The sequence below is a fragment of the Heptranchias perlo genome, chromosome 4 (assembly GCF_035084215.1).
Source record: "Heptranchias perlo isolate sHepPer1 chromosome 4, sHepPer1.hap1, whole genome shotgun sequence".
Taxonomy (NCBI): Eukaryota; Metazoa; Chordata; class Chondrichthyes; order Hexanchiformes; family Hexanchidae; genus Heptranchias; species Heptranchias perlo.
The window spans coordinates 137,225,671-137,251,422 of record NC_090328.1 but is presented as its reverse complement, the minus strand read 5'-3'; the positions used below and the strand labels follow the sequence as shown (position 1 = coordinate 137,251,422).

General features: G+C 40.1%; 1 protein-coding gene across 8 annotated transcripts in view; it reads left to right on the top strand.

Annotated features, from left to right (window-relative positions):
* LOC137321296 (nuclear factor 1 B-type-like) overlaps positions 1-23,184 on the top strand; it is a 333,533-nt gene extending 310,349 nt beyond the window's left edge. For 7 of the 8 annotated variants that reach the window (XM_067983673.1, XM_067983674.1, XM_067983671.1 and 4 more), the window contains one exon: positions 14,872-23,184. In XM_067983673.1, coding sequence (XP_067839774.1) covers positions 14,872-15,001 — 130 coding nt within the window. In that variant the 3' untranslated portion in view covers positions 15,002-23,184. The remainder of the gene's footprint in view (positions 1-14,871) is intronic. The other variant, XM_067983676.1, reaches the window with a different exon arrangement.
* Positions 23,185-25,752: the final 2,568 nt, after the last annotated feature.

Sequence of the window (25,752 nt, the reverse complement as noted above, 5' to 3'; positions counted from 1 at the left end):
TAGATTAAAATTTCAATTATTCAAACCACATTCACAGCAATTCTGTTTAGTAAAGGCCATTTACTGTTAACCCTTGGAGACTATGTGGTGTAGATTTAATGTGGGTAATGTGCTCCCGGTGGTTAGGTTTAGAAAGGCAATCCCTGAAGTTTACATCATTTTATTTAAAACGAGTATCCTTTTGTAGTGTTAGTTTTCTGTAATCTGATTCTTAGGCCAATTCTGGGGCTTCTTTGCCCGTTTATTCTTTTTACACCACCCTACATCAGTAAGAATGTATATATTGTGTGAATGCTGAAGGAAATGAATATAAAGGAGGAAGTAATAAGTGTTCTGGCCATTTCCAATGATCAGAATGGTCAATGCTATAGCCCTTTAATGCTAATGAGGCTCTCATTGGTCATTGTGCAAATTCATAAACAGCGCAGGAAACTTTTTTAAGAATGTCGAATTTTTGACCTCTTAAGTAGTACAGTATCATTGTAGTTATTTTTGAATTGCAGCTTAGGCAAGTCAACCAAAAAAATTGGACACTTTTTAAAGAGTTTGGTTCCTTCTGAGGAAACAAAAAAAGTATGTGATGTTCATATTGCCTGTTCTAGCTCTGTTGGATGTGTCATGGATGATGGTTGTTCATTGTCTGGTTTCTCTTATATAAAAAGTGTAAACGCTTAAATTTGCATACTTTTAACGTTCTGTCCCACATGATCCCATTGTTATTACGGAGCAATCCACATTTTAAAACTCTTGGAAACAGATTTTTTTTGTTGTTAGGCTGTTTAATCTAATTTGATTTACTTCCTGTAAAGGACTTTGAGCTATAGAGATTTGACAAGTCATAGAATCATAGAATGGTACAGCTCTAAGTTTTAGAATTTTAAAGGTAGGGTAAGCAAAATGACACAGTGGCCTCACCTAGTTTAATGTAAAGTGAGATGCCCTTGAGATGTATCCCTGGACTTGATTAGTTTGATTCAGATTAGAATATGAGAATTTTTAGGAACAGGAAATGGCTGTAAGGCACAGGATGCCTATCCCTTTTGACAGATTAACCCCTAAACGCTTTCTCACCATATCCTTCAAATCCCTTCTCTCCCAAAAAGACAATTAACTGTCCTTTGAGCCCATTGGCTCCTGCCACCCACCCCCCCCCCCCCCCGCCCACCCTAATGCTTCAAATTTTAAATTCTCATCCTTGTGTTTAAAGCCCTCATGGCCTGGCCTTGTCCCTCCCTATCTCTGTAACCTCATCCAGCAATATAACCTCTCCCCCGAATTGTCTGTTTCTCTGACTCTGGTCTCTTGTTCATCCCCCCTCCCCATGCCTCATCATTAACAGCTGTGCCTTCAAGCACCTAGACACCTAGGCCCCATGCTCTGGAATTCCCTTTCTAAATTCTTTCTACCTCTTTTATTTTGCTTTAATACTCTTCTTAAAACCCACTTCTTTGACTAGGCTTTTGGTCACCCATCCTAATACCTCTTTCGTGGGCTCAGCATCTGGTTTTTTTGCTTATGCCTCTGTACCTTGGGATAATAAGGAATAGGAGCAGGAATAGGCCATACGACCCTTCGAGCCTGCTCTGCCATTCAGTCAGATCGTGGCTGATCTTCCACCTCAACTCCACTTTCCCGCCCGACCCCCATATCCCTTGATTCCCCTAGAATCCAAAAATCTATCGATCTCAGCCTTGAATGTACTCGGCGGCTCAGCATCCACAGCCCTCTGGGGTAGAGAATTCCAAAGATTCACAACCCTCTGAGTGAAGAAATTCCTCCTCATCTCAGTCTTAAATGGCTGACCCCTTATCCTGAGATTATGCCCCCTAATTCCAGACTCTCCAGCCAGGGGAAACAACCTCTCAGCATCTATCCTGTCAAGCCCCCTCACAATCTTATATGTTTCAATGAGATCACCTCTCATTCTTCTAAATTTCAGAGAGAGTATAGACCCATTCTACTCAATCTCTCCTCATAGGACAACCCTTTTATCCCAGGAATCAATCTAGTGAACCTTCGCTGCACCGCTTCTAAGGCAAGTATATCCTTCCTTAAATAAGGAGATCAAAACTGTCCAGGTGAGGTCTCACCAAAGCCCTGTACAATTATAGTAAGACTTCCTTACTCTTGTACTACAAACCCTTGCAATAAAGGCCAACATCTCATTTGCCTTCCCAATTGCTTGCTACACCTGCATGTTAACTTTTTGTGTTTCTTGTACGAGTACACCTAAATATCTCTGAACACCAACATTTAATAGTTTCTCACCATTTTAAAAATATTCTGTTTTTCTATTCTTCCTACCAAAGTGAATAACCTCACATTATACTCCATCTGCCACCTTCTTGCCCACTCACTTAACCTGTCCATATCCCTTTGGGCACAATTTTAAAAGTGAAAAATGGGCGGATTGGGGGTGGGGGGGGCATTCAAAATTGCAACCATTTCAGACCCGCCTCCAACCCGTCCATTTCCGGTTTTCACTGGGGCGGGACAAGGGGCGGGCGACCAACCCGCTCCCAGGAGGTGGGTCGGGCCTTAAAACCCTTCAAGGAGGCTTCGGGCCTCCATTTTCCCACACTTTTCAATTTCAACCTCAAGGGGCCAGGATTCCCGGGCCTTCTCTTTCATGCCACGTGGATGGAGGCGAGCAGGCCGGAGACTAACAGGTAGGTGCCTTTCTGGCACAGCTTGTGGGCCCGGAAGAGCAGGAGTGCTTCCCCCAGGCTCAACAAGCCTACCTGCAGCGACCGCCCAACAATCGTGGATCCCCGCCAAGGATCTCCATCCCCGCCAACAATCGCAGACCACCTATCCCCATTCCCCAACAATCCCATACCTCCGACCCCGATCCCACCTCCAACGATCACGGACCCCCGAGATGACCTTCGATTCCTCCCCCCATAACTGATTCCCCTCGTGCCAAACCATGCCCCATGCCCCCGCCCCCGCCACCATCCATACAGACAAAGACTTACCTGAAGACTTACCTGAACATGTCCTCTCCCTGGATGATCTCCGGTCCGACTGAGACCAGCCTGTCAATCAGGCCGGTCAGTTGGACGGCAAACTGACAAAAAATAAATGAAAGACACCCTTACGTCAAAATCATATGGACATACGGGAAACCCGTACTTCCAGGTTGCCCGTCCGCAATTTGACCCCTCACCCCATTCCCGGCTCGGAGTCAAAATCATGCCCTTTGTGTCCTCCTCACAGCTTACTTTCCCACCTATCTTTGTATCGTCAGCAAACTTGCATACCTTACACTCAGTCCCTTCATCTAAGTCATTGATATAGATTGTAAATAGCTGAGGCCCAAGCACCGATCCTTGTGGTATCCCACTAGTTACAGTCTGCCAACCTGAGAATGACCCATTTATCCCTACTCTCTGTTTTCTGTCCGATAACCAATCCTCTATCCATGCCAATATATTACCCCCAACCCCATGCACTCTTATCTTGCATAACAACCTTTTATGTTTATATAGCGTATTTAATGGTCTATATTAAATATGCTATATAAATGCAAGTTGCTGATTATACTTTCCACATCATTGCCTTCTCTGGGTATTTACTTCCCAAGTCTGTTACTCTTCGGTAAAAAAAAGTCCTGCCTCATTTTTCATCTTACCTGTTTTTCACTTTTAACTTAGTTTACCCTTGGTATTTGAACCCCTTATCATAGTGCATCAATTACTAGGATCAAATTCCGTTTATGATTTTGAAAACTTTCAATTAGGTTCCCTCGAAGTCTCCTCTTTTCCAAAGGAACTAAATTGAAATTCCTTAACCTTTATTCATAACTTAAATTTCTGATATAGAATCATAGAATCATAGAAGTTACAACATGGAAACAGGCCCTTCGGCCCAACATGTCCATGTCGCCCAGTTTATACCACTAAGCTAGTCCCAATTGCCTGCACTTGGCCCATATCCCTCGATACCCATCTTCCCCATGTAACTGTCCAAATGCTTTTTAAAAGACAAAATTGTACCCGCCTCTACTACTGCCTCTGGCAGCTCGTTCCAGACACTCACCACCCTTTGAGTGAAAAAATTGCCCCTCTGGATCCTTTTGTATCTCTCCCCTCTCACCTTAAATCTGTGCCCCCTCGTTATAGACTCCCCTACCTTTGGGAAAAGATTTTGACTATCGACCTTATCTATATATAGAATCATCTTCATTAATGGATGCCGATTCATTGTATATACACATTTCATGTTTCAGTTTGCATCATTTTAGCTATCTACATTAAAATGGATATTTAATATAAAGGAAGATGGTAGTGGTTGTTGGAGGCCAATCATCTCAGCCCCAGGACATTGCTGCAGGAGTTCCTCAGGGCAGTGTCCTAGGCCCAACCATCTTCAGCTGCTTCATCAATGACCTTCCCTCCATCATAAGGTCAGAAATGGGGATGTTCGCTGATGATTGCACAGTGTACAGTTCCATTCGCAACCCCTCAGATAATGAAGCAGTCCGTGCCCGCATGCAGCAAGACCTGGACAACATCCAGGCTTGGGCTGATAAGTGGCAAGTAACATTTGCGCCAGACAAGTGCCAGGCAATGACCATCTCCAACAAGAGAGAGTCTAACCACCTTCCCTTGACATTCAACGGCATTACCATCGCCGAATCCCCCACCATCAACATCCTGGGGGTCACCATTGACCAGAAACTTAACTGGACCAGCCATATAAATACTGTGGCTACAAGAGCAGGTCAGAGGCTGGGTATTCTGCGGCGAGTGATTCACCTCCTGACTCCCCAAAGCCTTTCCACCATCTACAAGGCACAAATCAGGAGTGTGATGAAATACTCTCCACTTGCCTGGATGAGTGCAGCTCCAACAACACTCAAGAAGCTCGACACCATCCAGGACAAAGCAGCCCACTTGATTGGCACCCCATCCACCACCCTAAACATTCACTCCCTTCACCACCGGCGCACTGTGGCTGCAGTGTGCACCATCTACAGGATGCACTGCAGCAACTCGCCAAGGCTTCTTCGACAGCACCTCCCAAACCCGCGACCTCTACCACCTAGAAGGACAAGAGCAGCAGGCACATGGGAACAACACCACCTGCACATTCCCCTCCAAGTCACACACCAACCCGACTTGGAAATATATCACCGTTCCTTCATCGTCGCTGGGTCAAAATCCTGGAACTCCCTTCCTAACAGCACTGTGGGAGAACCTTCACCACACAGACTGCAGCGGTTCAAGAAGGAAGCTCACCACCACCTTCTCGAGGGCAATTAGGGATGGGCAATAAATGTTGACCTTGCCAGCGATGCCCACATCCCATGAACGAATAAAAAAAAAAATCCAGCAGTCTGTCTGCATAATTTGTCCTGCTATCAATCTCTCTTACACTATTCACCTGGGTACATAGCTTGGTATTGTTAACAAATTTTATAACAGTAATGGAAGTTTCCTCCTTCATACTGCTAATGAATATTGTGAACAACAGGGGCTTAGAACATTGGCTGCTGATTCACCTCCAGATAGTTTTATCCATTTATGATCACTTTTCTGCTTTCTATTGCCAAGTCAGTTTTCAGTCTGGTTAGCTAATTTTCCATTCGTTCCATAACTCTTAATCTCCTTTAAAGACTCTGCATGCGGAACTTTATCAAATATCTCCTGAAAATCCAAATAAATTATGTGCACTGGATAGCCCTCATCCATTGACTTAGTTACCTCCTCAAAGAATTCCACTGGATTAGTGAAGCATGACCTATTGCTTCTAAATCCATGCTGACCTTATGGGCTCAGCATTCTTTAGAGGAACATTTATACCATCCCATAAATTGCTCTTGAACATATTTCCCATTATGGGTGTTAGGTTAACTTGCCTGTAATTCTACAATTCAGATCTCACTTTTTTTGAATATTGGAATAAGAATTGTTATTCCTCCAGTACTCAACTACAGCTCTAGTATTCATTGAGCTCCTGAGAAAATATTAACCAGAGCATCATTTAGTTCTTCATTCGTTTGTTTGAGAATCGTATGGTTCATCCCATCTGATCCAGGTGTCCAGTAGACACTTTTCCCTTGAGTTTTCTCCTAACATATGTTTTACTGACCTCAACATATGTTGTAGATTCCTGAGCTGAAATGATTGGATCTGGTATTTGTCCACAGTTTCCTTTAGTGAAGGCTGATGTGAATGATTTTCTTCAACATCTTTGTCAGTTATTGATCTTCTAAAATATTTCTACTCCACTTATCCTTCAAAGGTCCTTCTGGTGTTTAATGTTCTGTCTACTTCTAATGTAATTAAAATGTGCTTGGATTCTTCTTGCTGTTGTGCTTTACCAATTTTAATCATTTTAGTTGTCCTCTACTGACTTTTGGGCAGTTTCCACTCTCCACTACACTTTGGTTCCTTTCATAAGAAAATCTAACCTGCTACAGAATCCAACACAAATCTCACAAAGAAACTGGAACTGGGGTTGAAATCACGCAGTACCATATTAGCAATGAATGTGTTCATGCATTCATATGAAATTCCATTGTCTCTTATTCTGTTATTTTAACAAAGGCATTAACCTGTTTGTAATCAGATTAATGCCCTTGGTAAAATAGTAGATTGAGGAGTCTCGAATGAACGCCTTAATGTGTTCATTACAAACATTGCACAGCACGATTTCAAATCCTAAAGGACCCCCAGATACAGACTTCTAGGAATGTATGTCCTTTACTCACCCCTTAAATAAAATAGTCTTAAAATAATGTAATGTTTTCTAATTTTGTTTCCTATTTAATCCTCATTAGAATTCATCTCATAACCAACAAAACTTTCTTTCCTAGAGTCTTGATCATCTGTGCTAATTTTCAACTCAGTCTTTAGTCAAAAGGCATACAATCACTATGCAGTAATCATGGGGATCCAGTAGTTCGCCCACCTTTTTTTCTTATACTTATTCTTGGGATATGGGCATTGCTGGCGAGGCTAGCGTTTATTTCCTATCTCTAGTTTCCCTTGAGAAGGTGATGATGGGCCTTTTTCTTGAACTGCTGTAGTCCGTGTGGTCAACGTGCTACCACAATGCTGTTAGGTGGAAAGTTCCAGATTTTGACCCAGTGACAATGAAGGAATGGTGATATACATCCAAGTTGGGATAGTGTGTGACTTGGAGGGGAGCTTGGGGGTGATGATGTTCCCATGGACCTGCTGTCTTTCTCTTTCAAGGTGGTGGAGCTTGGGGGTTTGGAAGTTGCGGCATGCATCCTGTAGATAATAGACACTGCAGGCATGGTACGCTGGTGGATCTTTAGGCTAAAGTTACTGATGAGTATTGGTGCACTGCTGAATATTAAATCTAGCATCTGTTTTGTATCAAGAAACAATCAAAGTAACTGATTACAGGCAATTTCATAGAGGTTTTTTCACCATCTTACCTGGTCATCTTCCCTCTGAAATATTGAAATCACTCTTAGTTATCATGATTCCCTGCAGCCTCTAGTTTGAAAAACTCACAATCTCCCTGTTCACTTTTAGCTAGTATTTGATCGCAGTTGCCAGCTATTATCATTACCCTTATCCTTACTTATTTTGATCCAATTGCTTCTGCCATCTTCCATTTTACTGTTGTTTCCATTCTCTCAAAGCCTGTTGCATCATCCCTTGCCAACAATGCTACTCCTCGAGCTTTATTGATCTATATTTGTGAAACATTCTATACCCTCTTAGCTCCACCTCATCTATCTATGATTCAGCCAATGTTTCCATGATGCTAGGATCAGCATATATCTCTAATCGTCCTATCCAGGAGAGAGAGCGACATCTGCCTGGATACAACATGCCAAAAGTTAGAAATTTTAATGTTTAGAGAGATGCTCTCTAAACATTTAAATTAAGGTCAGATAAATTTAAAATGTAGGCGGGCGTTCCTAGGAGCAGCTGATCGCTTTGTAATCCAGGTTGGCACTGCACTTTACTAGGGAGCCTCATTCTGCTTCACTCCAGAGTCAGGTCGGACCCTAACTCTTGATTTACAATGCAAGTTTAGCATTGGAAACTGCTTCGCACTGGTTAGGATGTAGTTAATACAAAGGAAGAATGCGTTAAAATGCAAGAAGACATTAATAAACTTGCAGGATGGGCGTGTAATTGGCAAACAAATTTTAATATAGATAAATGTGAGGTGATGCATTTTGGCAGAAAGAATGAGGAGGCCACATACTGCTTGGAAAATAAGAGTTTAAATGGGGTAGAGAAGCAGAGGGATCTGGGGGTACAGATACACAAATCACTAAAAGTAGTGACGCAGGTTAATGAGGCCATAAAACAGGCAAATCAAGTAATGGGGTTCATTTCTAGAGGGATAGAATTGAAAAGCAGAGAAGTTATGTTAAACTTGTATAGAACCTTGGTTAGACCACACTATTATTATAGAAAGGATGTAGAGGAATGGAGAAGGTGCAAAAAAGATTCACAAAGTTGATACCAGAACTGAGAGGATATACTTATCAGGAGAGACTAAACCGGCTAGGGCTCTTTTCTCTAGAAAAGAGAAGGCTGAGGGGTGACCTGATAGAGGTCTTTAAGATAATGCAAGGGTTTGATAGGATAGACGTAGAGAAAATGTTTCCACTTGTGGGGGAGTCCAAAACTAGAGGTCATCAATATAAGTCACTAATAAATCCAATAGGGAATTCAGGAGAAATTTCTTTACCCAAAGAGTGGTAAGAATGTGAAACTCGCTATCACAAGGAGTAGTTGAGGCAAATAGCATAGATGCATTTAAGGGGAAGCTAGATAGGCACATGAGGGAGAAAGGAACAGAAGGATATGCTGATAGGGGTAGATGAAGTAGGCTCATGTGAAGCGTAAACGCTGGCATGGACCAGTTGGGCCGAATGGCCTGTTTCTGTGCTGTAGACTCAATGTAACAACGTATCAACGTAACTACACCAGGATTGTAAATGCATCCTCAGTTTCTCCTACGACACCTTATCATTTTATTTGCGTTCCCTTCTTGTCCTGCTTCTTGATGAGCAACAACCGTTTACTAATCTATACTTTCCAAATTTGCGTAGTTCCCCATCTGGTTATATGCAGAACATGCTTCCTCCATCAGTTCCTTCTACCTTAGAAAGCTCCCCAATTATTTACAAAGTTAGTTCCCTCCTGCCTGCACCATTTTAATAACCACTTCATTGAAGTCAATTTGGTGCCAAGTATCTATTAAGCAGCCAATTTGGCTTAAGATTAGAATAATGGATTTTTCAGTATTCACAAGAAATCAGGTTGGTCATTAAAGAAAGGAAAATCCCGAGTATGTCATTTTGAAACTCCTTTCTCCACACCTGCTTTGATTTCTTTATAAACCTCGTCCATAGCTGATCTCATTGAAATTAACACAAATGTGGAATTGACAGGAAAATGCTCAATTTTTTAGGAATGTCCCTAAATGGTTGGTAATTACAGCTCATTCTGTGAAAGAAGTCCAGTAAAAACATGTGTTGGTGTATACGCGTGTTCATAAATTAGTGGTAATTGTTCAATCAGAATTTAAATTTTAAAAATAAATGCATTCTTCAATTGACTAAACTCTTCAAGTCTAATTTCACACAGTGTGTGGAGTCAAGAGTTCTTTTATTTAATTCAGCTGCATCTCCTTCATAGATGCACATGTGCAATATGTTCAGTAATTTGAAAGATTGCCTTTTAAAATTCAACTAAAATAGTACATTTTGCAGATTCACAAAAGCCGAATTATAGAGATCTTATTCGGTAGAATGAGAAATTGCTTATCATACTTTGTTTTCAACTGGACTTATAGGCCAGTCAGTCTAATCTCGGTGGTGGGCAAATTATCGGAATCGATTCTGAGGGACAGCATAAATCGTCATTTAGAAAGGCACAGGTTAATCAAGGACAGACCGCATGGATTTGTTAAGGGAAGGTCGTGTCTGACTAACTTGATTGAATTTTTTGAGCAGGTAACAAGGAGGGTCGATGAGGGTAATGTGTTTGATGTAGTCTACATGGATTTTAACAAGGCTTTTGACAAAGTCCCACATGGCAGACTGGTCAAAAAAGTAAAAGCCCATGGGATCCAAGGGAAAGTGGCTAGTTGGATCCAAAATTGGTTCAGTGGCAGGAAGCAAAGGGTAACAGTTGACGGGTGTTTTTGGAACTGGAAGGCTGTTTCCAGTGGGGTCCCACAGGGCTCATAACTAGGTCCCTTGCTTTTTGTGGTATATGTTAATGATTTGGACTTGAATGTGGGGGGCTTGATCAAGAAGTTTGCAGATGATAAAAAATTGGCCGTATGGTTGATAGCGAGGAGGAAAACTGTAGACTGCAGGAAGATATCAATGGACTGGTCGGGTGGGCAGAAAAGTGGCAAATGGAATTCAGTCCAGAGAAATGTGAGGTAATGCATTTGTGGAGGACAAACAAGGCAAGGGAATACACAATAAATAGGAGGATACTGAGAGGAGTAGAGGAACAAATGGACCTTGGAGTGCATGTCCACAGATCCCTGAAGGTAGCAGAACAGGTAGATAAGGTGGTTAAAAAGGCATACGGGATACTTTCCTTTATTAGCTGAAGCATAGAATACAAAAGCAGGGAGGTTATGCTAGAAATGTATAAAACATTGGTTAAGCCACAGCTTGAGTACGGCTTACAATTCTGATCGCCGCATTACAGGAAAGATGTGATTGCACTAGAGAGGGTACAGAGGAGATTTACGAGGATGTTGCCGGGGCTGGAGAATTTTAGCCATGAGAAAAGTTTGGATAGGTTGGGGTTGTTTTCTTTGGAACAAAGGAGGCTGAGGGGAGATTTCATTGAGGTGTATAAAATTATAAATTAGATAGAGTGGATATGGAGGACCTATTTCCCTTAGCAGAGGGGTCAGTGACCAGGGAGCATAGATTTAAAGTAATTGGTAGAAGGATTAGAGGGGAGCTGAGGAGATTTTTTTTTCACCCAGAGGGTGGTGGGGGTCTGGAACTCATTGACTGAAAGGGTGATAGAGGCAGAAACCCTCAACTCATTTAAAAAGTACTTTGAAGTGCCATAACCTATAGGGCTACGGACCAAGTGCTGGAAAGTGGGATTAAGCTGGATAGCTCTTTCTCGGACACGTGGGCCAAATGGCCTCCATCTGTGCCGTAACTTTCTATGATTCTAGACTTCTGTATTATTGGATGATTTTATCTATACCAAGATGAACTGGAATAAACGTAATGCATGTGGTCAAAGTGGGAACCATTTTTAGGATGTATCCAGGACGGTTTCCTAGATCAGTAACTTTGGTGGAAGAGCAGGAGAACGCATGGAAATTCACCACCTATGTTTCTAGTCCAACTAGGAATGAAGCATTGTGTGATTTAGTTCTGAGGAATGAAGTGGGGCAAACACTGATATCAAAGCAGGAGAACAGTTGGGAAATAGTGACCATAACATGATTAAGTTCAATGTAAGAATAGAAAAGGACAATGAAGAGTCAAAGTTAAGGTTGTGGAACTGAAAAAAGGACTAAGGCCGGGAATTTCTTCGGAGCTGCTACCGGAAGTGAGGTAGAAACCCCCGAAGTGTCAGCCTTGGTTCAGTGGGTAGCACTCTCGCCTCTGGGTCAGAAGGTTGTGGGTTCAAGTCCCACTCCAGAGACATGAGCACATAATCTAGACTGGCAATTCGTTGCAGTACTGAGTGAATGCTGCACTGTCGGAGGTGCCGTCTTTCAGATGAGATGCTAAACCGAGGCCCCATTTACCCTCTCAGGTGGACATAAAACATCCCACAGCACTGTTCACAAGGAGCACGGGAGTTCTCCCGGTATTCCGGCCAACATTTATCCCTCAACTAACACCCAAAACGGATGATCTGGTCATTTATTTCATTGCTTCTTGTGGGACCTTGCTGTGTGAAAATTGGCTGTTGGGTTTGCTACATTACAACAGTAACTAGACTTCAAAAGTACTTCACTGGCTGTAAAATCTTTGGGACATCCTGAGGTTGTGAAAGGCGCTATATAAATGCAAGTCCTTTTTTTACATGCATAGACAAAATTGCTGCTCTTCTGGTGAAGTTATGGCACCGAGGACATTTCCCAGTCGAAGTTCAGTGAGATAAGGAGTGTTATGGCCCAAGTTAATCAGGCAAAAAAGTTATCAAACAGAATTATCAGTAGGAAATCTCCAAATACAAGATGGATAGAATACAAAATAAATATAGTCCTATAAAGTGATCAAAGAATTGAGTCATGTGAATAAATAGATTCAAATTAAACAGAGACTCAAAAGGGAGGCATATAATAAAGCTAATAAAACTAAGAAATATAGAAAATGTAGTAGGGAGGTGAAAGAAGAAATTAGAAGGACTGAAAGGGAATTTGGATAAAGGCCAGCAGATAATATAAAAGGAAAGAGTAATAACTTTTATAAGCATATAAAAAGTAAGAGAATAGTTAGGGAGGGAATGATAATGGTGGAAGTGAGATGTAGGTGTACTCGAGGAACATATAGAACAATTAATAGAAATAACTGTAGAAAAGGAATTGGTTCTGAAAAAATTAGCAGAACTCAAGATGGATAAGACATTGGACCCTGAAAGCATGCACCCTAGGTTGTTGAAAAATGTCAGAGAGGAGATAGCAGAGGCTCTGGCCACAATTTTTCAGTCTTCCTTAAATGTGCAAATTGTGCCATGGGATTGGAGAGTAGCCAATGTAACACTTTTGTTTAAGAAGGGAGAGAAGGATAAACTGGGTAACTATAAACCAGTTAGTCTAATGCCAATTGTGGGCCATCTCTTAGAATCTAGAATTAAAGATAAAGTTAGTAAGGATTAAGCAGGGTACGGCACTGTAGTAGTTATGTTGCTAGAGAATAATCTAGAGAACGTGAGTTCAAATCCTGCCATTTCAGTTTGAGAAATTGAATTCAGTTTAAAAAATCTGGAAATAAAAAGCTGGTATCAGTAAAAGTGACCATGAAGCTGCCAGATTGTAAAAACACAACAGTTTCACTAATCGTTTAGGTCTGACCTACATGTGACTTCAGTCCCACACCACTATGGTTGACTCTTAATTGCCCTCTAGCAAACCACTTAGTCATATCAAACCACTACAGAGGTTCACGAAAAAGACACACGACCACCTTCTCAGGGCAACTAGGGATAGGCAATAAATGCCGGGCTTGCCCACATCCCAAGATTAAATTAATGGATTAATCAAGAATAGGCAGCGCAGATTTGTTAATGGAGAACTGGGCTTGACAAATTTATTAGAGATTTTCGAAGTGACTGACTGAATAGATGAAGGGAATATAGTAGATGACCTGTATATGAATTTTTAGAAAGTGTTTGATAAACTGTTCCATAAGAGACTTGTTAGCAAAATTTAGGTGTATGGTATCAGACGAAATGTAACAGCATGCATGAGAAAATTGACAGAAAAGAATACAGAAAGCTAGGGTAAATGGGTGTTGCATGGATTGGAGAAGGGTCAGTGCTAGGACCAATTTTGTTCTCGGTATATATTAATAATTTGGACTTGGGAATAGGGAACACCATCTTAAAATTTGCTGATGGCACAAAAGTAGGAGGTTTGGTAAATATTGAGGAAGACTGTAAAAACTTGAGGAAGACATAGTCAGGTCAGCAGAACGGGCAGATGCAATTTAACATGGATAATTGTGCGGCCATATATATTGGGAGGAAAATAAGGAATGGGAGTATACACACAGTAGAAAGCATGCCTGAACAGAGGGACATATGGACTCAAATACATAATTCCATGAAAATACAATCACAAATAGATGAAGTCATAACAAAGGCCAACAGTATTTGGGGTTTTATAAAAAGGGACATAGAATAAAAGAGTAAATCAGTAACGATAAATTTGTAGCAAAATTGGTTAGACCTGAGTTAGATTACACTGTGCAGTTTGTGTGCCCCATTATAGAATGTACATTAAAGCCGTAAAGAGCATACAACAGATGATACCAGGGATGGGAAACTAGTTATGAGGAGAGACTTAAGATACTGAGAGTATTTCCACTGGAGCAGATAAGGCTAAGATGAGAATTAATAGAGGTGTTTTAAATAATGAAGTGTTTTGATAGAATGAATAGGAAAAGATTATTTCCTCTGATTGGGAATCAGTGACAAGAGGTCATCCATTTTAAATTGTCACTAAGAGAGTGAGAAGAGAAATTAGGAGAATTTTTTTGATGCAGAAAGTTGTTGGGGCATTTAATGCTTTGCCGCAGGGAGTTGTTAAGTTAGAGACACACGGACATGATGGACTGAATATCCTAGTTCTGTGCAGTAAACCTCTCATAGTTCAAGAGTACACGGTTTTCAAAATAGATCAGTTATTTGGTGTTATAAAGTCTTCATAATGAATGTCACATGATTTTGTCTTTTATTGTGACTAAATATCACAGTCAGTGAATAGTTATCCCTTCCTTTGGCAGGCACCTGATACAAGTATTTAAATTTAATTTTTAAAAGTGCGTTGAAACCTTTCACTTTGTTAGCCAAGCTCAGGTTTATTAAAATGTTGTGTCTAAGTAAAGACAATAACCTAGAAATGACTATTGCTGATATTAATGAGAGGATGTTTAATGTGTTCATGTAACATTCCTTTGTCTGCCATTTTAGTCAAGGTATTAACCCAGTTAAAATAAACAGTTCAACAGCTGTATTAAAATACCAATCAAAGGAATATCATGAAACATTGTGTTAGGCAGTTCATATTATCAACAGTAATTTCTAGGTTATTAATAGAGTGTTTAATATGGCTTTACATAATTGTCAATGAATGAAACTTGTATTAAATCTGCAGTCCTGAAATAAGTTGTATTTATTTATTTTTGTGCTTGTTTCTTTACAGTCCTGGTACCTGGGCTAGTTTGGTCCCATTCCAAGTGTCAAATGGGACTACCATCCTGCCAACGAATGTTCAGAATTACAGTTTAAACTTCATCAGTGAACCCTTCCTCCAAGCGGAAACAACAAACTGAGGACCACAAAGATCAAAAGGTATCTCTCCGGATCAAAAAGAAAAGTCTTCAGAAACACAGACAAGTGATTGCAGCGCTCACAATCACCAATTTCTTGCAAGCTTAAAATCTGCATAAATGGTATTTCATCAGTGATACTAAGAGGGTGATTTTAGTACTTGGATGGTGAGGTGAAAGATCATGTCCAAGCAACCGGCCTTTATTGAACAATGGGATCCACTAGGAGACAGTTGTTTAATTTCCAGATCTGACAAACTTAATACACTTATTAGCTTTTAGATGTTTAAGAGTTTGCATGTTTAGGCAATTAGTGGGGTTCAGGTATCTATTTTTTTCACTCAGTCCAAGAGTAGTAAAACTACAGCCCTGTCCTCCTGCTTGACGAGGTTTGACTTGTAAGATAAAGGCTGGGTGAGGAATGTACATGTAATTTTGTGTTTTCTACAAAACTGTTGTCTGAGGGGACAAAAAGCCCACAAAGCACACAATTAGTCTATGCACACTATGCTACTGCAGAAAACAAAACAAAAAGACTTAGATGCAGTTTTACTGGATTTAGGTTTGATGATTGGCTCCACAAACTTTCTTGTCACTGAACCCTTTTTCCTTTCACTTTTAATGCTTAGTATGCAGATCTGAACAGAACAAATTTGTTACAAGACAGCATTTGGAAAAGCACCATAGTGTAGTTTTAAGCAGTAATAGTCCCTCAAAATTCCAGATGGTCATCTGAATACAAGAATGAAGCTCACTGATATTTTTATGTTGCCCTTAAAATGTCAGAAATTCTTTTAAAAAAAACACTTAAGAGGCAAGTGCAATTTAACATATCTGATTGAGGGGATTAATGTAAGTCCTTGTGCCCTAGGACTCTAAATTGAGGGGATGTAATATAAATAATTCTGAACATTTTTTTTCATCCCCAACGAATGTGCATTAATTAAGGGAAAAAAGAATGAAAAATAGACACATCCTGCTGTGACATGCTTGCTTAGGAAGGCAATTGAACAGAATTGAAAATACTGCACTTGATTCCTTGTACTCCATTACCTCTGTGGAGTTTAAAAATATATAATATATATATATGTATCAGGTGTGTCAGGAAAAAAAAAAGCATGGCATAAACAGTTTCCAAGGACACAGCCACCGAGGCAAATCGGTGTCTCATGGAGGGTGTTGGTGAACAGCACCGCAGTTTACAAATCAATGGCGACAGGGATGCAGCCGCTAAGTTTTTCGCACTCTACTGTGTAAACGCAATTTTTAATGGACAGGGTGCCGAGTAATGCATGGTGCTTTTCTTTCACAGTTAGCCTTGCTATCCGCCTGATAGTGCTAGTGGCAGGACTCCAGTGTGCATGGCAAGACAATGTTGCCTCTTCTGTTTCTCTGTGACTCTAATAGACCTATCCTTGATTTGCACGAAGTTATATCGTCCACATTACGTGCCTTGCCTTTAAAATAAAACAGTGACATCACTGCACACGTTTGCTGCATATATTATAGCTCATCCTATGAAATTTACCATTTGTATGAAAAAAATTATTTTGTACTCCAGAGGACAGTGTGACATCACTAATTGTCAATATTCAAATACTTTGACTTTGTTATCTCATTTATAAAGCATATCATGGCTGTGTATAGTTGGTGCTTAAAATTTTTAATCAGCCAGTAATATTTTTCAGTATTTTTGGCAAGTTTTTTCTATTAATCTTTCATGTTTTTCATCTTTCAATTACTTGTTTGGGGGTTTTTGAACTTGTAAGAATTATGCAATACCAAGTTTTGTCTAAATAGGTAAAGCTTTTAGCTATATTGATTATCACAAGTTAGTATGCAGATTAGCTGATGTAAGCTTGTTTTCCATTTTAATTGACCAAAGGTGGTGCTGCTTTCTATGCAGTATGATAGGTCCTTACCAGATGGTTTGGGGAGGTTGTTTTGGGGAGGGGGGATTTTTTTTTAAAAAAAAGAACACTACAGCACAGCTGTGAAGCATAATGCCATTTGCCAGACACAGGCTGCAAAGTAACTGTTCTGTCTACTGTGACAAGCTTTCAACTCGGTCCTTCGATTGACTTTCCACCTGGGGTGCAAGATGAACTCATTTAATTTTAAAAAAATATAAAAATGTTGTCATTGTCACTGGAGACGGGCTTGACTTGAGCTTCAATATTTATTGAGGAGCTGGGATTTTCTCTTGTGAAAAATTTACTTTGGCAGAGCTCTATCCCTCTGCTGACCCCAAAAACCAGAAGCAGAACTACTAGTCTTAAATCTTCCTTTCACGGTCCAACACTGGTGACTCAACAAGGCTGTTTTTCCTCTTTGCCCCTACAGAGGAGAACTAGTCCATAGTGACTTACAGGTGAAATGATCTTACTTTTGTTTCTCTAGTGCTCTGCTCAATTATTTTTAAAAAGGTGAAGCTCTTCTATTGCACTTAATAATTTGGTTTGTTAAGGAGATTGGCTTTTATTTTATCAGCATCATCAGTTGCTGCTTGTTAAGTATTTGCCAATTCAACCAAAGGCCTAATCATCAAGAGCATCAAAAATCTCAACTCAACATGTAAACTCGATATGGTTTGAAATATAATTTTAAACATTTTAAACAAGAACACTGTTTATTACCTCTACTCATCACAAATTGAAGAAGATTGAATGCAAGTCTATATATTGTTTAATTGGAATCGCAATACTGCCAGAAAACATGAGAATACTCAAGGTAAACTTTTTTTTAAATGTTGTCTCTGAATCTAATTCTTTCTAAAAAAAAAATTACTTAAGTAGTATGCTGAAGAACATGCTTCAACCTCTTTCATCCTATTTCAAGTCTCTTTGAGAGGAGAGGGAGCTGTTGCCCCCTAACATAATGAGAAGGAGGTTTCTTGAGAACTAACTTGAAGGGATGGGAGGGGTTTGCAACTCAAGTCAAGTCTCTGCTCTCCTCCCTCACCAGGATGCCAATTCTGACAAACTGAAGCCACCCCGTTCTATGTGCACTGTTTCTGCCTTTTGCTAAAGTGCTTTGCAGTCTTGGCCATTGGTGTTGCCACTAAAGTGCATTTCCCCAGAGTGATGTAAAAGTTAAGGCGCAATAGATTGGGAAAAAAAAAATAGCAGCAAAGGAGACTTACACTTAAAACAAAACTGGCAAAAACAAATAACTATAGCAATAGCTGTGGGAGTATGATTCAGGCACGGCAGCTCAGTGAATAAGTGTTAATAGATTTGTTATGGTTGTGTAATGTGAGGGAAAACAAAGAGGGGTCTTGAAAATGAACCACCTGCCTTGCAGACTGTAATTTGTACACTGTATAGTTTTGTTAAGAACATTTTAAAGTAATTACCCTTTTTTGTAATGCTAACATTTTTTAAATGAGTTAATTGGGGGAAGAAATGATTACACTGGCTTTTGAAAGACCAGTTTATTATGCCATTTTTAAGAGAAAAAAAATCCTGTCTGGAAACTGGACTTGAGTTAAAACTCTCCAGTTACCTAATTTATATATTAAAAAAAAGACTGTCCACATGGTGAGCTTGTGTATCCCTATGCTTAAAAAGTGTAGGTTCTTAATTTTTAATCCAGTTTTAAATGGAGAAAAGTTATATTTTATGAAGGTTATTTTGTTGTATTTAGTGTTGAAAAGGTTGGTTTTCAGAAACATTTCATAATGTCGGAAGGAATACTGTCTTTTTTTTTATTAGTGTGTATGGCCTCCAGTAAAAGTCTGTGTGAATTTAAATGTTGGTATTTATGATTAGAGAGAAAGTGCACAAGGGGTTTGGCAACAAACCCAGTACTGGCAACCCACCCAATCAATGAACCCCAGATAGGATTCCTGATTGATCTTGTACAGTGTTGAAACACAGTACAGCACTAGGGGAACCTATCTGGGGACTCTTGGCTGTGGCACTGGTAAGGGTTTTTTTGTTGCACACCACTGCATTGCACTTGCACCATACAAAGATTACAGAAAGATATCCCATATACAGTGTACAGTATTCTGTTTTTGAAAGGACAATGCAATGTTGCTGGCAGTTAGGTCCCAAGACGGATACCAGACATGGTTTACAAATTCAAAAGCAAAATACTGCGGATGCTGGAAATCTGAAATAAAGACAGAAAATGCTGGAAATACTCAGCAGGTCAGGCAGCATCTGTGGAGAGAGAAACAGAGTTAACCTTTCAGGTCAGTGACCTTCTGTCAGAACACGCGTCATGGTTTACATATTCCTGTTAAAGTCTGCTGCTGATAGTCACCGGCTGCGTGCTTCGTGGATCTTCTTCCATTCTGATAGCAAAATTTGGACCCACTTTCAGTAGAAAGGAACTAAGAAAACCGATGAGGAAAGGGTGAGAATTCACTCTTTCACATTTGCACTTTTTTTTTACGAATTCCCCACTTACCTTCCAAACAGAAGATAGACCTTGAACTTTAATTCTATTTTTATTCTCTTTATTTTATTCTTTCCGAGCATGCAGTTGGCAACTAGACAGACTTCACTGGAATATGCAGCAGGACAGGCTACATCATTGGTTTAAATAAAGTAAAAGAAAGCCCAGACCACTGATGTTGCTTTGTTTTGACCTGCACAATGGCATTTGCACCAGTTCACTCTCGGAGGCGGGAGGGTTCTCTGCAGATGCAATAGCAGCAACTTCTTGTACTGTTTCCATCCCTCAGCGCTTTTGCCACATTGTTAGTAGTTAAAGAGGACATGTTGGAAATGGTCAATTTTCATCTTTTCGTTGCAGTTTTTTTCCTTACAGGATGTATTTAATACAAAAAAAAAGAAAAAAAAAACTTTCTCTAGATATGAGTCTCTGGAAATATCTGTGTTTTAAGTGTTTACTGTATGTTTAAAATTGTAAAAATGGTCTCAGTGTCAGTGGTGACACTGTCACCTTCCCAAAAGATGCTTAAATCCTGATAAAAGCAGCGTTCTCAATCAAACAAGCGTGAGTTAGCATATCTTGAATTCTTTTTCATTACAGACAACATATATGAAATTGTTTTGTTTTGGCTAATTATAAACAATTGCTAAGGTCCGTCTGGCCATTTAACTGAAATGACTGGCTTATGATTCAAGGCACATTAGTATAAAAGCAATAATGAACTCTACTCTAAAATATTGGCCAATCATATGCTGCAGAGTGGAGGTTAGTCACAGCATTTGCTGTGAGGTCCATGGTATTATCTACTTGTAATAAAAACAGAAACTGCTGGAAACACTTAGCAGGTTAGGCAGCATCTGTAGTGAAAGGAATAAAGTTAACGTTTTGGGTATAACCATTTGTCAGAGTTCTGAGGAAGCATTATTACTGAAACTGTCCTATGTCAGAGTTCTGGGGACGGGTTATACCTGAAATGGCCTTTTGTCAGCATTCTGGGGAGGGGTTATACCTGAAATGGCCTTTTATCAGAGTTCTGGGGACGGGTTATACCTGAAATGGCCTTTTGTCAGAGTTCTGGGGAGGGGTTATACCTGAAATGGCCTTTTGTCAGAGTTCTGGGGACGGGTTATACCTGAAATGGCCTTTTGTCAGAGTTCTGGGGAGGGGTTATACCTGAAATGGCCTTTTGTCAGAGTTCTGGGGAGGGGTTATACCTGAAATGGCCTTTTATCAGAGTTCTGGGGACGGGTTATACCTGAAATGGCACTTTGTCAGCGTTCTGGGGAAGGGTTATACCTGAAATGGCCTTTTATCAGAGTTCTGGGGAGGGGTTATACCTGAAATGGCCTTTTATCAGAGTTCTGGGGAGGGGTTATACCTGAAATGGCCTTTTGTCAGAGTTCTGGGGAGGGGTTATACCTGAAATGGCCTTTTGTCAGAGTTCTGGGGAGGGGTTATACCTGAAATGGCCCTTTGTCAGAGTTCTGGGGAGGGGTTATACCTGAAATGGCCCTTTGTCAGAGTTCTGGGGAGGGGTTATACCTGAAATGGCCCTTTGTCAGCGTTCTGGGGAAGGGTTATACCTGAAATGGCCTTTTATCAGAGTTCTGGGGAGGGGTTATACCTGAAATGGCCTTTTATCAGAGTTCTGGGGAGGGGTTATACCTGAAATGGCCCTTTGTCAGAGTTCTGGGGAGGGGTTATACCTGAAATGGCCTTTTATCAGAGTTCTGGGGAGGGGTTATACCTGAAATGGCCTTTTATCAGAGTTCTGGGGACGGGTTATACCTGAAATGGCCTTTTGTCAGAGTTCTGGGGATGGGTTATACCTGAAATGGCCTTTTGTCAGAGTTCTGGGGAGGGGTTATACCTGAAATGGCCCTTTGTCAGAGTTCTGGGGAGGGGTTATACCTGAAATGGCCCTTTGTCAGAGTTCTGGGGAGGGGTTATACCTGAAATGGCCCTTTGTCAGAGTTCTGGGGAGGGGTTATACCTGAAATGGCCCCTTTGTCAGATTTCTGACGAACTGCTGAGTGTTTCCGGCATTTTCTGTTTTTGTTTCAGATTTCCAGCAACTGCAGTATTTTGATTTTTGTTTTATTATCTACTTGTAATGCACACACCAGTAGTTTCTAAATTCCATATGCACAGTGATGACCTACTGCTAATGGCTAGGAATTCTAAATAACTCAAAAGGGACAGTGCTTTCGTGTTAAGGTCTCCCTTCTTCGAATAACAGGAATCAAAATTTAAATAATAACAAAAGCAAAATGTAGTAAAAAGTACATGGTTTTGAGAATTTTCAAATTCTTGGACTAGATGTGACATAAAAACATGTCTTGTTATATACAGTACTATTGGCTGGGATCTTACAAGGGTGAGTAGTTTCATTCAATAACATGCTAGACAGACTATGCCCGGACACTATAAATTTTTCTCCTCCAAATTAGTCAACTATACAGCAAGTCTCGGCATCCATTTCGCCTCCTGAAGTCATAGGGATAAATAGTTGGAGATAATACAAAGAAGTAACAAAATACTTCTCTCGTGCTGCCTGATTAGACTGAAAAGTCCAATCTTGTTTTAGGACATGTGCCATCCGCTGCAGCCAAGCTAGAAATTTCCCACAGATTAAAAGCTGTTGCAGGGTCTTTGTGTTTAAGAGGCAGCAGTCAGGTCCACTGACACTGAAACCACTTCCGCTTTCATCACGGAACTGTTGTGTTTCTAAAGAAATAGCATGATGCATTTTTATTATCAAAACTGTGCTGCAGGGACTGATGTGTATTTTCAACTGAAGGAACCTTGTTATAGCCCTGGTCACTACAGTAATGTATGTTCCATATATGGAGACCATGGGATGTTACATTGACTTATGTTAATGCAAAATAAGGATTCAAAAAAAAAACCAGCATACGTTTACCAAAAATGTCAAACAAGCAGTGCCTGTTTAATCTTGCAGTCTCTGTTGAGTTCAGTTGTAAATCTATTCATTCAGACAACTTGTTTTCTGCAAAAGTGATCCAACTCGCAGAATGTAAGGGTAAATCCTGCCCAGCTGTCAGCTTCCAAGAGCTTGTTTACCTGCTCCATATTCACAGAGGCGATTACACATACATATATTGCATTGATGTGTGTAACAGCCCGAAATACCATTTAAGTCTTGACACTGCGCATTGTACAGATATTCTTTTCATTGTGAGTGTGGCTCCCAGTCAATCTGCAAAGAGCTCTTTCCAGATGGGAGTTCTGAGAGGAAGGGAAGGGAGCCCCCTTGTATTGTAAGAACTTTTTGAGATATTTCTCTTGAAAACAACTTTTGTAGGACTGTGTGTTTCCATAGATACATGATGCTACGTTTAGTACAGTAGTAGGTAACAAGTAGTCAGTAAGTGCTTGCTAGCCACACACCAGGGTTGTTCCATTTTGAAACTCATGGCTGTTTAGTCCCATGCACACAACTATAGTTGCCAAAAGAAACAAAAGAAAAAGGCAACAGAAATGACTACAGCTTGTGCAGTTGTGCTCCCTGTCTGAGTGCAGGTGACTGGGATGGTTCAAAGCTACTGAGATCTGTGCAAACAATCTGCCCATTACAGGGCCTAAGTCTTCACAAGTTTCAAACTGGTGTAAATTCAGCTTGACTTATGTGATTGTAACTGTTATATCCAGCCTATACTGCTAGCAGCTGCTCATACTGCAGTCAATTACTGGAAGTGGATATGTTTCCTATGCAAATAAAGAAAAAAACAGTTTAAAAATAAAAATGAGCTATGCTACAACCATTGGTGTTCTGTCTCTTTGTTCAGTTCTGAGTTGATAAATGATCTGGTTTCAATACTGTTACAAATTTGACCTCCGCTGGTTCTAATGCCGCTGGATGATGAAGTTTCAGAGTTTAAAGCCCACATTAGGCACAAAACCAAAAATAGCTCTGTTGTTTCATTTTCTGACTGAAATTAATCCATCTGTTTCAGCCAACCTTTTAATTAGATTGGCCCGAGAATCATACAGATGTCCACTGTTGGTGCCATTTGCAGGTACTTCAAATTAAAATGGCAAAGTTTTTGCACAAATTAGCCAAAACAGTTAATTTTTTTTGCCTAGTTGTAAACTTTACACCCTTGCAAATTTCAGTTCAGACAGTGTCATTTCTAATGCAGTGACATGAGGTATTTATTGTCCTGCTCAGATGTGGCATGAGATGGTTATTGCAATATTATGTGTCGGCTCCCTTTTATTGTCTTGCTGGAACTCACACCACTGCTCTCCTCCCCTCACACTCCCACTGCAAAACAGTTGTTTTATAATATATGCGATACTAAATTACCTTCTTGCTACCCTGCGGAAAGCAAAGCAATAGTGCATCTGGACTAAATTTAAACAACAAAAGCACAATAAAAAATATTAGGTACATTATCAAATTTACAATACTTTGAATTAACTAAAAATGGAAACATTTGTGTATAGTCCAACAAGCCATTCTGAGTGTCATATAGTAGCTTGTAACAGGGCTGGGATTTCTAAATGTTATAATTTGCAAACTATAACATTTAAAATTATATGTTTAATATTACAATTGTAAATGCATTCAACTTTTTTTTTCAGAAAGTGGGCAACACTTTGGTAAAGACCAAATTTATTGCCCATCCCTAGTTGCCCCAAGAAGGCAGTGGTGAGTCGTCTAGTAACAATTGGATGGATTGCTGGGCTCTTCAGAGGGCCTCAGGAGTCAACCACATAGTGTGGGACTGGTATGGATGGCAGGCTGTCCTTCCTTGAAGGACGCAAGTGAACGTTACAGATTTTTACAAAAATCTGGAAGCTTTCATTGCTATTTTATTTTCTGGCCCTGCTCACAAATTACCAGATACATTGAATTCAATTTCACAACCTGCCATGATGAGATTTGAGTCTTTAGGTTACTGGTCCAGTACCACTACACTACTGCACAAACATTAAGAAATTTACACTGAGTTTTCTCACATGATGTGCATCTTGATTTTGACATGCTAATTCATAGCAGCCAAGCTGTATTGAGTATAATTGCAAAGTTTCTTTAAAGCTCTTTATAATTATTTTATGAAATTATATAATTATTGTGCAGAAGAGAAATAGGAGTAGATTTTTGCCTTTACCACCTATGTTGTAAGCACGTCTGGACAGAGCCTAGACAATAATTAGGAGTATGCCATTAATTTAAATGGAAGGAAAATCAGGCAGTTCTGTTAAGGATGTGCAATCCACACCATTAGACTATCCTTTCTACACTCTGCCCAGATAATGCTTAATGCACAGGCAATATACACAAAATCTACCCTATAGCCTTTAAAGTAATTACTTTTGAAGATTTTCAGATCACTTAATCTGATTCAACTAATAGAATTAATCACAGAACTTTGAGATTTCAGCTAAAGGGAATTGCTATGGTAACAGATACCTTGCAAATTAAATTTGAGATCTGTTGAGAGCACAAAAGGGCCAGAAAAATTAGTAGTGCTTATTAAAGGTTCTGCCCAGAGCCTTCTTATAGTCTAATGTTTGTTCCAATGCTCCTGGTTGAGCAGAAGATGGTTAACTTCCACACACAAGAGATAAAGTTCCAGATGACAATGCTGTCTGGGACAATGTAAAGGAAGAAATGGTGTATGAAATGTCATTACTAAAGCTCCCTCCTATACAGAACAATTAATGTAAACAGGGTTCTGCTTGGCTGGAACCCGAACTGCAGCTAGTAGTTTCAGACTGATAGCTGCGGCGTAAATGCACGCTTAGAAAAGACACTGACAAGGGGGATACAACTGGAGTGACCAAAGACATACCAATGTGGGACTTGATTCTACACTAGGTTGCCAAGCAACTGGAAAGCCTTCACCTATCACCAGATCCTCTATGGGGCCCGTTCTGCGTACTGCATGCTAGCTGGATGATCTCCAAAAAAAATTATCAGTGCATAAGACAAATCCTGGCTCTTCAACACTCCCACCACCATTCCAGAATAGACCTGAATTGTTTGCTTTAATAAAATAGTACATCTATTTCAAACACCCTTTCTCTGGCACTAAGACAGAGCCATTGAAAGGACTGAGCTAGCGTCTGAAAGCTCAACAAAGTTCATAAAGTGTTGAAAAATGTGAGGATTGCAGGAAAGGTAATCAATGACTTAAAACAAGTATCAATTTAAAATAGCACATAATAAAAAACATTCAGCAATGGAAAAAATACAACTGCGCGAATCCCCACGAAGATACTCCTCCATTGACCAGAGAAAATGACAGCGGAGGAGTGAAAACATCCTTGGAGCCTTCTCACTCTGGTAAATTTCATATTGTGACTTTTTTTCACAGATA